This window comes from Pan paniscus, chromosome 17 (genome assembly GCF_029289425.2).
Source record: "Pan paniscus chromosome 17, NHGRI_mPanPan1-v2.0_pri, whole genome shotgun sequence".
Classification (NCBI taxonomy): Eukaryota; Metazoa; Chordata; class Mammalia; order Primates; family Hominidae; genus Pan; species Pan paniscus.
In genome coordinates, this window is record NC_073266.2 from 41,702,205 (window position 1) to 41,717,885 (window position 15,681).

Below are 15,681 nucleotides of genomic sequence, written 5' to 3' on the forward strand. Positions count from 1 at the left end.
TCCAAAATTAATTTGTAGCTATATCTCTGGACTATATATAAAATAAACTGAAAATTTTAGGAATATATGTTGAATAATGTGGACTGAATAACAATTCTAAATTTCTATTTTTAGAGGAATTAAAATATTTCTTATAATTCTCAGAAAGCTGATTAACAGTCATATATTTGAATGCCAGAAGTAGTAAGTTTAGCCAACCTTTTTATAAAGAATGTAAATGATAAATGTCAAAAATTGTACATGGAGCTTAGATTATGATGTTGCATAATTATTTTCTCAGTTATGCACAATATTTAAACATGCTCAAACTATTTATAAACTACCCTGAATATCAGTAAGACCTTTGCTTTAATATGGAAAACCTAACAGGCTCTTTTACTTCCCCCCCATTATGCAGGGCTCACAACTGGGGGCAAAGAAATTATATGGGTCACTTTCACTGTCAATACAATCTCCTAAATTTAACCTTTAAAGGGTTTTTAAAGAGGGGAGACTAGAGTCCAGCAACTATATTCAGGCTGATACAAGTTCCTTTAAAACTCCAGTCTGGCAAAAGTAGCACTGGGACAGAGGCTGAAATAGCTCCCTGGTAGTTATGCTCAGATTAAATATCCACTAAACAGAAATTGAGTTACCTTGCCAAAGACATCAGCTTAGGGACTAAAAATCAAATTTGATTTGGAGAGGAGATTAACTTCGGTGTGTCCTCAAAATGGAAAGCAAGTTTGTATTTAGACACCCCCCACCCCACCCCGTTTTCCTGCCTACACACTATTCCACCAACACACATTTCAAGCATTTTTCTCTCTCGAAAAAGATTCCTGCTAAGCAATGCCTTAATTCAGTCTTTGAACCTAATTAAAATTAAGAAACTTTTAATAGCCTTAATAACTCAGAAAAGCTGTACTAAGCTCTTCTCTGGCATCTTCCTTTCCTTACCACCCTCTCTCCAAACCCAGAAAAATCCAGCACAACAGAAAGCACAAAACAACTAGCCACATGCTCTGAATGCTAGGAAACGTGATTCCCCGCTGGTTTAGGCTACAAAGAAAGCCTGTGAGTAATCAAAAATCCTTAATCAAAACATTAAAGTTAAAAGCCACCTCCCCATTCCCCAACACAAATAGAATTTCCCTTTCTCTCCTCAATCCGCTCATGCACTTCTCGTATTCTTGGAATTTCAGCGGCCTCTGAAGAGCGGATGGTAAGTTCATCTCAATGTCAGCCGGAGCACAGCCATGCGAAAAATCACTAACTTGGAAGGTTATTTAGGACAATAATGTCTTTCACTGTCTTACTCCTCCCACTCCAGCCTTTCTTGACCTAATACCAATATTCAACTGAGAAACACATCAGTCCACCGGCTTTTTCCCCAGGGGCTCTTCCTGCAGGAACCCCACAGCAGGGAGACCCGCACTGGGAAGAGAGCAGGGTCTCCCGGCTGGTGCGCCCCTCCCCACGCGCCCGCGGCTGCACCCCACTCTGCACACACACGTCCAACTATTCTTGGATCTACTCACATCCCTGGATCAAGTCTGGCCGCCCTCCCCGCTCCGTCCCCCGGCGTCCTCCGTGGCCCCAGGCTGCCCCGCAAAGCCACCGAGCTGCAAATACACCCACCTACCTGGGCCAGATCCGAGGACCCCGGCTGGCGCGCTCCACCCTGCGCTCCTCGCAAGCTCCAGCGCGAATGCGCTCGGCCTGCTCCTCCTCCTCCCCTCCAGTCGAGCCGAGGCGAGCCGATCCGGGAGGCGCGACCCAGGGCGGCCCGCAAGGTCTCCCTAAGTCACCTTCGCGCAGCCTGCCCCTGGCTCCGGCCGGGCAACAGCGCCAGCCTTCCCCAGCGAGGTCGGGCAAAGGCGTTGCCCGCCAGCGGCCCAGGACTCCCGCGCCGCGCCCGCCCGGGCCGCAGAGGTCTGCGCTGCCCCTCCGCCGCCGCTGGCTCGGCCGCAGACCCGCCCTCCGGGGCTCGCGGGGAGAGCGCGGGCGGGAGGCGGCAAGGCCTGCGGCGGGCGGCTCCCTGCGCGCGGCGGGCAGCGTCCGGGCCGCTCCTCCCCTTCCCCAGCGCCGCTGGCGGGCGGAGGCGCAGGTAGGGACCGCCGGGGAAGCCTGCACGGCCCTCCGAGGAGAGGTCGGGGACTGCTCCTTGGGCTCTACGTGAGTGCCGCGCCGAGGCTCCTGCGAGGTCCTAGAGCTGCTGTGCGCTCGGCCCTCTCCTGGAGACACCGGCCCTGGCAACTTTTTTTTTTTCTTTTTTCTTTTTTTTTTTTTAACCAGCCCGCCCCTTGGGAAACTCTGGAAAGCAAAGGAATCTTCTCTGCAGTCCTGCCTGTCACTTACTCCGGCTTATGCTGAAGCGTTCGCGTTTACGGTTCCAAAACCAAGACTGAAAGGCAGTCTTCACATATTTATTGTTTATACCCTAGTTGGGACACTGAGCAACAAGGAAAACAACGGTATTAATCCTACTACCGTGAAACCTACTTAGGTAAAATTATTCCAGCCAGGCTTGAAGGGCAAAGGTTCAGAGGACAGGAAAACCCACCACCCAAATACCACACTTAAGTGGGATGTTCAGGTTAATGAAATTTATGGTTAACTGTAACACTCTGATGGAGGGAAAAAAATCTTTTTGTTTCAACATGTTTCAAACCTTTCACCTTACTAAAGTGTTTAACTCTGTCCTCATACTTTAGTGAGTTCAGAGTAAAAATGAACAAAATTAAATATTTCTTTCACAAGATACTAGGTACTTTAAGTCCCATTGAAGTCGGTGGTAGCTGTAATTACACTACAGACCTAGAATGTGTTAAAGACCATTCTAGGCCATGCTGGGAAAATTGGGAATGAATGTCAGTGAGGTTTCATGGCATCTTTGTTTTCATTGTTATTTTATTGTATTAATTAATTAATTTATTTATTTGGAGACAGAGTCTTGCTCTGTCACCCAGGCTGGAGTGTAGTGGCACAATCTCAGCTCACTGCAACCTCCACCTCCTGGGTTCAAGTGATTCTCGTGCCCCAGCTTCCTGAGTAGCTGGGGTTACAGGCCTGCCACCACACCCAGCTAATTTTTTGTATTTTTAGTAGAGACGGGGGTTTTGCTATGTTGGTCATGCTGGTCTCCAACTCCTGGCATCAAGTGATCCACCTGCCCTGGCCTCCCAAAGTGATGGGATTACAGGCGTGAGCCACCACGCCCAGCCTCATGGCATCTTTGAAAAGTCAGTTTATTTCTTTTACTTTTTTCACTCAGAATAATAACTGTTACTGTATTTGGAAAAATCATGTATGGAAAAGAGGAGTCCCTGCTACAGAATCTCTCCCTAGGCCCTGAAAATTAGAGAATGAATTCAGTTTATAAAAGTAGTGCTAGGTAGCAAAACAATGAACAACAAATTACCTTCCTGTTTTAAAAGGCAATCTACATGGACCCTAAATGTGCCAGGTACTGTACTGAAGCACCGCACATAAAATAGCACATATATGCGCTCAATTTCAGATGTGGAAACAGAATTCCTAAACATATATTCATTTGTTCAAGGTCGAGGTAGCAGAGTTTAGATCCAGATTGGTCTGATCCCAAAGCCTGAATTTTTTCCTTTGTACATTCATTATTCATTCATTCAAATATTTATTCACCATCTACCACATGCCAAGTACCATGCTACAAAAATAACTAAGATACAGTTGCTTCCTTAGGGAGCTCCAGTTTGTGAATATATAATGATACAATATGATAAATGCTATGACAGCCAGGAACTCATGGAGCAGCAGGGACACCTCACCTAGTTTTGAAAGGTGGAGCCTGGATGAGGAAATGGTTACAGTCATCCAACAGAGCAACCTTGAGAATTTATCTCACAGAACAGCAATGGGGAACTGTATGCTGGAGTCAGGGAAGACAGAATAAAGGGAGATAGGCAACCAAGATATTAAAAAACCAAATTGAACCGGGCACGGTGGCTCACACCTATAATCCCAGCACATTGAGAGGCCGAGGCAGGCAGATCACTTGAGGTCAGGAGTTCTAGACCAGCCTGGCCAACATGGTAAAACCCCGTTTCTACTAAAAATACAAAAATTAGCAGGGTATGGTGGTGTGTGCCTGTAATCCCAGCTACTCAGGAGGCTGAGGCAGGAGAATTGCTGGAACCCAGGAGGCAGAGGTTGCGGTGAGCCAAGACTGTGCCGCTGTACTCTAGCCTGGGCAACAGAGTGAGACTCCTTCACAAAAAAAAAAAAAAAAAAAAAAAAAAAAAAAATTGACAGGACTTGATTAAAGATAGGGAGGAAGAAGGAGGATGAACCAAAGCCAGTTCCCATGATCCTGGCCTGAATTACTGAATGGGTGGCAAGTCTATGAGTTGAATGGATAACTCAGTTTGAGACACGTTGGTTTTGAAATGCTTCTGATATAAGCATATGTAAATGTTCAAAAGGCAGCTGGATATATTAGATCAGAACTCAGGAGAAGTCTGAGGTGGAGACATCTGAGTCCTCAGGGAATTCTAGTTAAAAGAATGGGTGACATCATCCAGGGAGAATATGAGGAGTGAGAAGGTCACTCATAGAAACCTAGGTAATACTAATATTTAATACATAGGCAGATGAAAAAATGCTTTAGAAGGTGGCTGAGGCCAGGCATGGTGGCTGAAGCCTGTAATCACAGCACTCTGGGAGGCCAAGGCGAGTGTATCACTTCAGTTCAGAAGTTTGAGACCAGCCTGGTTAACACAGTGAAACCCCATCTCTACTAAAATACAAAAAATTAGCTGGGTGTGGTGGCGTGCACTTGTAATCCCAGCTACTCAGGAGGGTGAGGCAGGAGAATCGCTTGAACCCGGGAGGCTGAGGTTGCAGTGAGCCAAGATGGCACCACTGCACTCCAGCCTGGGCAACAGAGTAAGACTCCATCTCAAAAGAAAAAAAAAAAAAGAAGGTGACTGAGAGGGAGCTGCTACAAAGGAAGGAGAAGCCAAAAGAGGCGGCACTGTGGAAGCCACAGCGCAATTCCAAAAAACAGGAAGTAGTCACATGCCAGGCCCTTCAGAGGACAAGCAAGACAATTTTTAAATGTCCTTTGATTTAGCAATAAGGAAATACTGGCAAGAACAGTTTCGGTGGACTTGCTGAAAATTAAGAAGTAGAAACAGAAAGTATCACATTTTCAAAAATGGAATTGGAAAAGGATGCAGGGAGATAGACAAAAGCTATAAATAAGGGGGTAGAGAATTCCAAAGACAGGAGCTATTTTTTGAAGCAAGGTCCCCAGAGAAGCAGAATGGAAGGAGACAGATGCCTCCAGCAAAAGGCTAGAGGAAAGTATAAGAGCAGATGCAGATAAAAACTGGAGTGAAGAGTGGTAGGGAGTGGAGCCATATACAGTGACTGCCTCATGTTTAACAAAGGAATTCTGCTCAGAGTGGAAGGAGATCTGAGGGGACTACAGAGACAGAAGGTCAGAGACGGGTGCAGGCCCAAAAGAGCTGTTAAGAACATTAGGGAACAAAAGATATCAGGGTCACAAAATGACTACAGGACTGCCCGACAGCAAAGGAAATGAAATGAATGGAAGAGATCATGACTTTGTAGAGCTGTAAGTCCACATGAACACATGATTTCTCTTCAAAGATACCAGTGTCCAGTCCAAAGAAGCACTACAGAATTCCAACCCTTCAGACGGTTCCAATGTAGGGTCTGAATCTTTCCATTATACCACAAAATCAGTCCCACTCTTTTTTTTTTCTTGAGACGGAGTCTCGCTCCGTTGCTCAGGCTGGAGGGCAAGGGTGCAATCTCGCTCACTGCAATCTCTGCCTCCTGGGTTCAAGCGATTCTCCTGCCTCAGCCTCCCGAGTAGCTGGGATTACAAGTGCCTGCCACCACTTGTATTTTTTTTTGTATTTTTTGTATTTTTAGTAGAGACGAGGTTTCACTATGTTGGACAGATTGGTCTCAAACTCCTAACCTCAGGTGATCCACCACCTCAGCCTCCCAAAGTGCTGGGATTACAGGCATGAGCCACCGTGCCTGGCTGACACCACTCTCATTCCAGTCATACAGTTGGGTCACAGCTTTTCAGCAGTCAGGAGATTTCACATGAAATATGTATAAAACACTTGATAAGTGAGCTTCTACTAACTTTAAATGGGCAGTTCTTACCTTGGAAAAATTGGTATGACTAACATCAAGGAAGCTCGATAGTACACAAAATGAGGAGGGCATCCTTAGGCAAGGAAAACTACAGAAACAAATATAATTCCAGAAATCAGTTTCTGGCATTTTGAATGGAACTCTCAGACCAGGCTAAGAAAAGACCCAGCACTCACATTCTGTTATACTGTTTCCAAGAAAACTACCCTAAAAACAGCATCTAGGTTTTTCTTCAGTAGATCAACCACAAACTTTACAAAGTATTTTATATATTGCCATTTTCTCAACAGCATAAGCAGTTTTTTTGTTTGTTTTTTGTTTTTTTGAGACAGAGCTCTTGTTGCCCAAGCTGGAGTGCAATGGCCTGATCTCGGCTCACTGCAACCTCCGCCTCCTGGGTTCAACGGATTATCCTGCCTCAGCCTCCCGAGTAGCTGGGATTACAGGCATGTGCCACCACACCTGGCTAATTTTTTGTATTTTTAGTAGAAATGGGGTTTCACCATGTTAGCCAGGCTGGTCTCGAACTCCTGACCTCAGGTGATCCACTCCCCCGGCTCAGCCTCCCAAAGTGCTGGGATTACAGGCATGAGCCACTAGGCCATAGCAGTTTTATTTACAAATAAAATCTTCCTACAATAATGCCTCATTTATTTATAGCTCCCATGAAAACCTCGATTATGTTGATCATATCAGTACATCCTCAAATAAGCAAAAAACACCCACATACCACAGAAATAGAAGGCATAAGGCCTGCACACACTGTAAACCCCCAAGATTCTCATAGAGAGCCAGTTTACTCTGACTGGACATAATTTTATGGAGTTTGGTTATCTAGTTTTCTTTTTAATAAACAGGAGATTAGAAAGAGTAAATCAGAGGCATCAGTATTCCACTGCTAGAGGCAGGTACACAGTTAATTTGAAAAATCAAGAGAGGTAATTTTTAAAAACCTATAAAGAGCAAACAAGAGTCCAAAAAGCATTGGCAGGACCAGGCCATTTAGTAGAAAAACACAGACTCACATAAACATTATCCCCTGAGGGCATCTCTGTATTAAGGCACAGAATAATTATTGACATACAAAAGGCCAATCTTGAGACACCTAGAAAACATAAAATTATGGCCTGACAAGGGCTTGTGAAAAAAAAAAAAGAAATAAACATAAAATTAAGTTTTAAAGTTTTAGGTTAAGAAGTAAATGTGGAACATTTAGAATAACTGCCATCAAAAAAGACTAGAATAAAAACAGCGTTGCTGCTGTGGGGGCTGGGGTCACTTACATCTACTGGATCCCTGTTTCATGCCAGTCCCTACAGAGGTGTTTTACCAATATGATCACATTTACTCTTTAAAACAATCCCTTTTGGGTGGTCACCATTTTAAATAGGAGATTGTATTTTAAACTGAGTCAAAGAGAGCAAATAGCAGAGCCAGGAATTAGAGACAGGTCTGTAGGTCTTCAAAGCTTATGCCTGCTCTTTTAATAAAATTTCCAGATAATAGAAATGTAATTTATAATGCCAGATAAAAAAGGTATTACAGCACATAATTACACCACTCTGACCTTGATTACGCTGTTAAATTCCTATGTTGTAATCCTTATGCATTTGAAAGACTAACTTTAGAAATGCCACTTACCTTTCAAATATTTTGCAGTGCCTTCTCACTGTTTATCTTATTGTTGAGAAGGAAATCCATGGATTCTAAGTGTTTCATGGAGTTGATAATTTCATATAATTACTCAGAAGATATCTTCAATACATTCCAAAAGTTTGAAACATTAAATGCTAGTTACTAAACAGAATACTGTGTTCCACGCAGTATGCTAACATACTCTATATATGTAACATTCATCTACATATAGTTGATGCCCACACCCAACTCTGAGGTGTTTATTTTCATTTTACAGAAACTTGTCCCACAGTTGGAGAAAAGTTAGAGAAAGACTGACATTAAAAATGGGTCCACCAGACTTTCAGACCAGTGCTTCTAAAAGCTTGCTATATGGTTTCCCTTATTCAAAAGATGAAGACAACAAGGTTCGGAGAAGTGAAGTAGCCTTGTCATTTAAACAACAAGGATGGAAACACAACACGATCATTCCAATGATAGTGGTCAAATAAAAGTTCTTTAGACAATGCTACTTCCTCCCAAAACAAAATAAATCCACTGTTACACACATAAAAGCTCCAAGATACTATCAGAAAAGAGAGGCTACAAATGTTAATTAGTTAAGATCTTACAATAACTGTTAACTTTTATTCAGGGCTTACTATGTGTCTGGTACTATGCTAAGTATTTTGCTTACATTATCTTATTTAATCCTCATGATAAATTTAAGAGGCTAAAAGAGGTCAATTAGCCTAAACTTTAGGCTACCACTCTTGCACATCTAAATAACCTAAAGAATTAGGTTATTTTTTAAGCAGATAGTTTAAAAATTAGAATAGGTTGATTGCTTCAGAAATTAAACATGAACCAACATAACACGTTACTCCCAATCTAATGTTCAGCCTTAAAACCATACATCTCTAGAACAAGAAAGCTATCGATACATCCATCAGGTACCACATAAGAGACATGAGTGAAATGCAGTTTTACAAGGTACTAAATATTTCATGAATCCTATGACATCATATTTTATTAATTTCAAAGATATTCTGAATGCAACCATCCTGTTCAGATTTATTTAGAACACTAAAGCATCTGTTATTTAAATAAACTTACACATGAAATTTGCAAACCACCAAAAATAGAAGTGCTGAGGAGGGATATTTTCAAACAGTATTAAAAAATCAACCATTTGAAATGTTTAATGAACAATTATGTTTTCCTGTGATAGTTAATATAATTCTATTAAAAGACTTTTGGTAAGTTTGTTTTAAATGATTATTATTTCCATATTTGTCTTATTCTCCAAATAAATTAATATGTAGAATTGGTGCTACATATAGCAAACACAGCATTTTAAAATGTGTATATGCTCGCCATGGAGGCTCATGCCTGTAATCCCAGCACTCTGGGAGGCCGAGTCGGGCAGATGGCTTGCATCTAGGAGTTCAGGACCAACCTGGGCAACATAAAAAGGCCCATTTCTAAAAAAAAACAAAAAACAAAAAACAAAAATTAGCTGGGCATCATGGTGCATGCCAGTAGTCCCAGCTACTTGTGAGGCTGAGGTGGGAGGATCACTTGAGCCCAGGAGGCTGAGGCTGCAGTGAGCCATGACTGCGCCACTGTACTCCAGCCTGGGCAACAGAGTGAGACCCTGTCTCAAAAAAAAGAATTGTATATGAATTCATAAGGATCCCTTTCTAGTCATAAGAAAATAAATTGTTAGATCTTTACATATTAGAGGAAAATATATAAAAGCAATTTCATCTATCTTCTTTTACCAAAACCTAATCTCTAACCAAAAGGTACAAGTAAACTAAAACAAGAATAAGAAATTTGGTATCTTAACCTAAAATACTGAAGATTAGACATATATATATAAATTAACAAAATGGAAAAGAAAACCTAGTGACACTTGACTTACATTGAAATCATAAAAATGAGGGGAAAAACAGCAAAACAAGAAAAATCCTAATTCTGGCAACCAAAACACATCTTTGTAACTTTTCAATCCTTTGAAAATGAATCACTGATAGCTCAGCATACCACTCTTACTCATATTTGGTTTTCTTTTCTTTTCTTTTCTTTTTTGGAAACAGGGTCTTACTCTGTCACTCAGGCTGGAGTATAGTAGTGCAATCTTGGCTCACTGCAGCCTCTGCCTCCCGGGTTCAAGTGATTCTCTGGCTGATTTTTTTTTTGAGACAGAGTCTACTCCATCACCCAGGCTGGAGTGCAGTGGTGCAATATCGGCTTACTGCAACCTCTGCCTCCCAGGCTCAAGTGATTCTCTTGCCTCAGCCTCCCAAGTAGCTGGATTACAGGTGTGCGCCACCACGCCTGGCTAATTTTTGTATTTTTAGTAGAGATGGGGTTTCATCATGTTGGCCAGACTGGTCTCGAACTCCTGACCTCAAGTGATAGCCCACCTTAGCCTCCCAAAGCGCTGGGATTACAGGCGTGAGCCACCACGCCTGGCCTAATTTTTGTATTTTTTGGTAGAGACGGGGTTTCAGCATGTTGGACAGGCTGGTTTCGAACTCCTGACTTCAGGTGATCTGCCCGCCTCAGCCTCCCAAAATGCTGGAATTACAGGCATGATCCACCATGCTCAGCCCTTAATCATATTTAGAAAAGCAAATGGCAAACTGTTGAAGGGTAAGAGAGTGAGGGGAAAGAACACAAAAAATATTTAATCCATTGAGCTTAGTTTACATAGATAAGTATGATAGTACTCTATTTCCTAAATAAAAGTATTTTTTAATGTAAAGACCTTCCGTTTCTAGAATATTTTCACATCTCTCTTATTGAAGTGTCATAACAATCCTGAGTAGATCAATTTTAGGTATACTTATTAAATATGGCTACATCAACAAATTCAAAAGATATGAACACAAGTTATTCCATCCTGCTTAATCAATAATAAATAAGTTCTAAATTTTTGTGACAAATGAAGCTTTCCTTTGTTAATACTAATTTTTTCCTACCTTTGAACAATTTGAAAGCAATGACTTCATGGACAACCACGCATGCAACATCCAAACAATTATTTTACAAATTCAATTCTGAACTACCTACCCCTTCTTGTTTGGTGAAGAGATTAAGGCAATCAGTCAAAGCTACACAAGTTTCTCTAGAAGCTTCTGAGACAACTTCAACTTTCTGAAGAAATGATGGAAGCATTTCTATAAAGAAAAAAATAAATACAGTGAGTGGGATTTTAAGGAATCTTAAGGTAAACTAAGACCACAAAAATACTCTCATATCTATTAACCTCATCTTTCCATCTAGCTATCTTAAGCAAAACATATCATGTTTCTTTTCTTTTTTTTTGTTTTCTTGAGACGGAGTCTGCTCTGTTGCCTAGGCTGGAGTGCAGTGGTGCAATCTTGGCTCACTGCAACCTCTGCTTCCCAGATTCAAGCAATTCTTCTGCCTCAGCCTCCCGAGTAGCTGGGACTACAGGCGCACACCACCACGCCCAGCTAATTTTTGTATTTTTAGTAGAGACGGGGATTCACCATATTGGCCAGGCTGGCCTCAAACTCCTGACCTCATGATCTGCCCACCTTGGCCTCCCAAAGTGCTGGGATTACAGGCGTGAGTCACCGCGCCCAGCTTTTTTTTTTTTTCTATTTTTTATTTTGAGACACAGTCTCACTCTGTGGCCCAGGCTGGAGTGCAGTGGAGTAATCTCGGCTCATTGTAACCTTCACCTCCCGGGTTCAACAGATTTTCCTGCCTCAGCCTCCCGAGTAGATGGGACTACAGGCACACACTATCATGCCTGGCTAATTTTTTTTGTATTTTCAGTAGAGATGGGGTTTCACAACGTTGGCCAGGCTGGTCTCAAACTCCTGACCTCAGGTGATCCGCCCACCTCGGCCTTGCAAAGTGCTGGGATTACAGGCGTGAGCCACTGCACCCAGCCTCATGTTTCTTGGGCATCATTATTTAAGCACACACTTTATTTGGGGCACATAAATTGGTACAGAAAAAGAAAGAATGGAGCCTTCTCCTAGAAAGGTCTATACCCTACAACAGGAGTCCCCAGACCCGGGCTGCAGACTGGTACTGGTCTGTGGTCCTGTTAGGAACCTGGCCACACAGCGAGAGGTGAGTGGAGGGTGAGTGAGCATTACCACCTGAGCTCTGCCTTGTGTCAGATCAGTGGCAGCATTAGATTCTCACGAGAGCACGAACCCTATTGCGAACTGTGTATATGAGGGATTTAGGTTGCGGGCTCCTTATGAGAATCTAATGCCTGATGATCTGAGGTAGAACAGTTTGAGCCCGAAACCATCTCCCCAACCCCCACTCCCAACCCTACCCCCGAGTCCGTGGAAAAATTGTCTTCCACAAAACCAGTCCCTGGTGCCAAAAAAGTTGGGGAGCACTGCCCTACAAGAATCACCAAGACAAAAAAAAAAGTTTATAGGAATTAAACAACAGGGTAATGTTTAAGAAAAACAGCTGACAAGAAGGACTGATAGCACTCCTTATAAAACATTAAAATTTCCTTTGTAGATAAGTAATTTTATTCAAAAGCAAGTAACAAAAAAACAAAAATTATTCTGTAGTTATCATGGTGGCTAACATATCTGAAAACAGCATTAACTCTACTTCCTATTTGGACCACTGTTTGGCATAAGTAGGTCTTTTCACTCTCAAAAATGTGTTCCTATGAAGGTCCAGTACCATTGAGTATATGTTTAAGTTGGCAATAAAGAAATGGTAGTATCAGTATCTGCCCTGGTCCTCTAAAGAAAATCTTAACCCATTTACTCATTAAAAATAAAAAACAAAAACAAAAACAAAATATTGACAAGAGGAAGGTGCAAAGTGCATATATATCACTTAAAAACAAGTAAAATATTATGTCCAGATTAATGCAAAAGAAATGTACTTAGTTGAAATGGTTTCTGATATTTTGTTAATTATACATTAAGATCCTTTAAATCTGTCCCTTCCATCAAATAAAAATCTTAACATTTAAGAAGTCTTTTCATCAAAAAATAACTAAAAGGTGGGGACAGAACAAGATTTGTTAAAAGACACAAGATTACAGCTAGGGCGAGGCATGGTGGCTTATGTGTGTAATCCCCACACTTTGAGAGGCCAAGGTAAAAGGATCACTTGAGGCCAGGAGTTCAAGACCAGCCTGAGCAAAAAAGCAAGACTTCATCTCTACAAAAAATTTAAAAATTAGCTGGGCATGGTGGTGTGCACCTGTAGTCTCGGCTACTTAGGAGGCTGAGGCAGGAGGATTGCTTGAGCCCAGGAGTTCAAGTTTCCTATACTACTGTTCTAGACCAGTATGGCCAACATGGTGAAACCCCATCTCTACTAAAAATACAAAAATTAGCTGGGCATGGTGGCAGGCGCCTGTAATCCCAGCCACTCGGGAGACTGAGGCAGGAGAATCGCTTCAACCTGGGACGTGGAGGTTGCAGTAAGCGGAGATGGCGCCACAGCACTCCAGCCTGGGAGACAGAGCAAGACTCCATCTAAAAATATATATATATATACACATATATACGTATATATATGTATATATACACATATATACATATATATGTATATATACACATATATACGTATATATGTGTATATATATACACACATATATACACACACACACACACACACACATATATGGATATGAAGGCCAAATGATACTTTACCACAGTTTACATCTTACAAAATACATCTTACAGAATAGTTTTCTCTTGTTAGCTTCTTTAATAAAGCCCAACTAATTGAAAACTACCATATTCTAAAACAAATTTGACTTTACAGACTTTATTTTTCATTTTGAACCTCTGATACACATTGTGAAGATTTATTCTCTACTTAGTTGCTAAATAGCAAAAGAGAGTACCATATGCTAGGTGCCATACGACTTAAATAGTGCCTGAACAGATGTCTCAACATGAACTGTGGACCGAGGACTGAGGAGACGTACCAGGAGAAACAGACACAGCCTATGCCTTCCATAAATTTTCTGGGTAATCTAGTAATTTTCCACTTTCAGGGCATAAATGGCAGGAAGATAGAAGCATAACCATTCATAGATATAGTTCTTTTATTAAATACCATCATAAGCTTAATCATCCTGTTTTTGTCTGTGTTAGATATTTCATAAACTTTAGATACTTGTTACCATGAAGCAACATTAATTGTCCAAATACATGCTTAGGAATACTTACAAGTGTTTGAAAATACTGGTTCTGCAAGGTTTCAAAAAATATTCCAAATATATATATGTGTGTGTGTGTGTGTATATATATATATATACACACATATAAAGAAGTTTTCATAAGAATCCACCATTGAGAGAGCGTTGAATTCTTTTGTCCAAAAGAGTCAAATGTTACTTCATTTCTTTGACAAGCTAATGTTAAAACAAGAGTTTTGAAATGAACTTCCACAGCGGAACAGTTTAAGAATTGCCGAACCTTGCCGTATGCCACACTGCAGTGTAGCACATCAGGGTCCGTTCAACTCACACTGGCATGCTTCTTATAGAATTATGTTTACATAATGTTGCATTAAAAAAAATTAAAATTGCTAAACTTCTAGAAAAGTGACCAACTGGGAATCACTGCAAATACGTTTTAGCTGGTTAATATTTAGAGACTAAACTGTCATGAATAAATGCAAAAAGGCCAGTATGTTGCCTTATTTGGCCTGCTGTAAGAATCTGATGCTGTTGATTTTCAGGAAAAACGTTATTTTTCGTACTAAAAACGTTTTTAAAGTCATGAAAGCTGTGAGAAGATCATATTGGAAAAGCTTAACTTTAGAGACATAAAAAGCTCACAATCTGTCATTTTTCATGATTACGCTGAACAATTTTTAATTGGGTAAGTTTTTAAAATAGTGGGAAAACACTTGTTTCTTTATGTGAACAAATTAATCCCTTGTACAGACAACCTCCACTGTTATCCTAGTGTAAAAAAAAAAAAGTCCACATTTCCTTAGCCTAACATTTAAGATGCTCAATAAACTAAATTTGTTTCAGCCAGATTGTTCTCCTGGAAATGTTTGTTTACCTAAAAACAGTCTTCAAAATATTGTTGAATATTGGATGTTGAATGCTGAATATTGACATGTTACTTGAATATTGGAAATAATAATTACCCATATTCAGAAGTTTCCCTACTTGACAAAAAAAAAAAACTATTTTCTTTCAAGGCCTAGTTCAAATGCCATCCTCCCCCAGGAAGCCTTCCTTAAATATCACGGTGGAGAATGGGTGCAGTGGCTCATGCCTGTAATGCCAACACTTTGGGAGGCCAAGGCAGGAGGATCACTTGAGTTCAAGGTTGCAATGAGCTATGACCACACCACTGCACTCCAGCCTGTGCGACAGAGCAAGACCCTGTCTCTAAAAACAACAACAACAACAACAACAAAATATCACCATGGGACATGACAGCAGCTGCTCCTGGACTCCAACAGCGGCCACACCCACTTGTTATAGGGGCATGAGGCATTGAATGTATGTTGTCTCTCTGTGACCCTCTGTAAACTCTAAACCTCCTTACCCCCCATCCAAACACCAAGCTTTGCCAAAATAAAACCTCTCAAATATTTATTAAATGAATAAGGAAACTAATAAAATATCTTATTCCACATCTTGCTACCATAATTCTTTTAAGGTAAAATATAATCTGAATCCAAATGGCTTCAGTTATTATATTTTACCTTAAAAGAATTATGGTCCTTTAGTTTAAAAATGTGAAATGAAAACTTTTTCATTTATATTACTATAGGTTGGTTGATTAGGGCAGATTGAGAAATAAGTAATTTTTAACTACATTTTGTTTTTTACTTGTGGCACAAGAAAATACATTTTGCCTGTTTTTCAACATTTAACTGAAATATTTCCATCATTTGGGACAC

At 40.9% G+C, this 15,681-nt stretch overlaps 1 protein-coding gene across 9 annotated transcripts in view; it reads right to left on the minus strand.

The window, feature by feature from the left end:
- Positions 1 to 15,681, minus strand: part of OSBPL1A (oxysterol binding protein like 1A) — a 263,701-nt gene that overhangs the window by 107,968 nt on the left and 140,052 nt on the right. For all 9 annotated transcript variants that reach the window (XM_063597233.1, XM_063597232.1, XM_063597235.1 and 6 more), the window contains one exon: positions 10,852 to 10,958. In XM_063597233.1, coding sequence (XP_063453303.1) covers positions 10,852 to 10,958 — 107 coding nt within the window. The remainder of the gene's footprint in view (positions 1 to 10,851; positions 10,959 to 15,681) is intronic.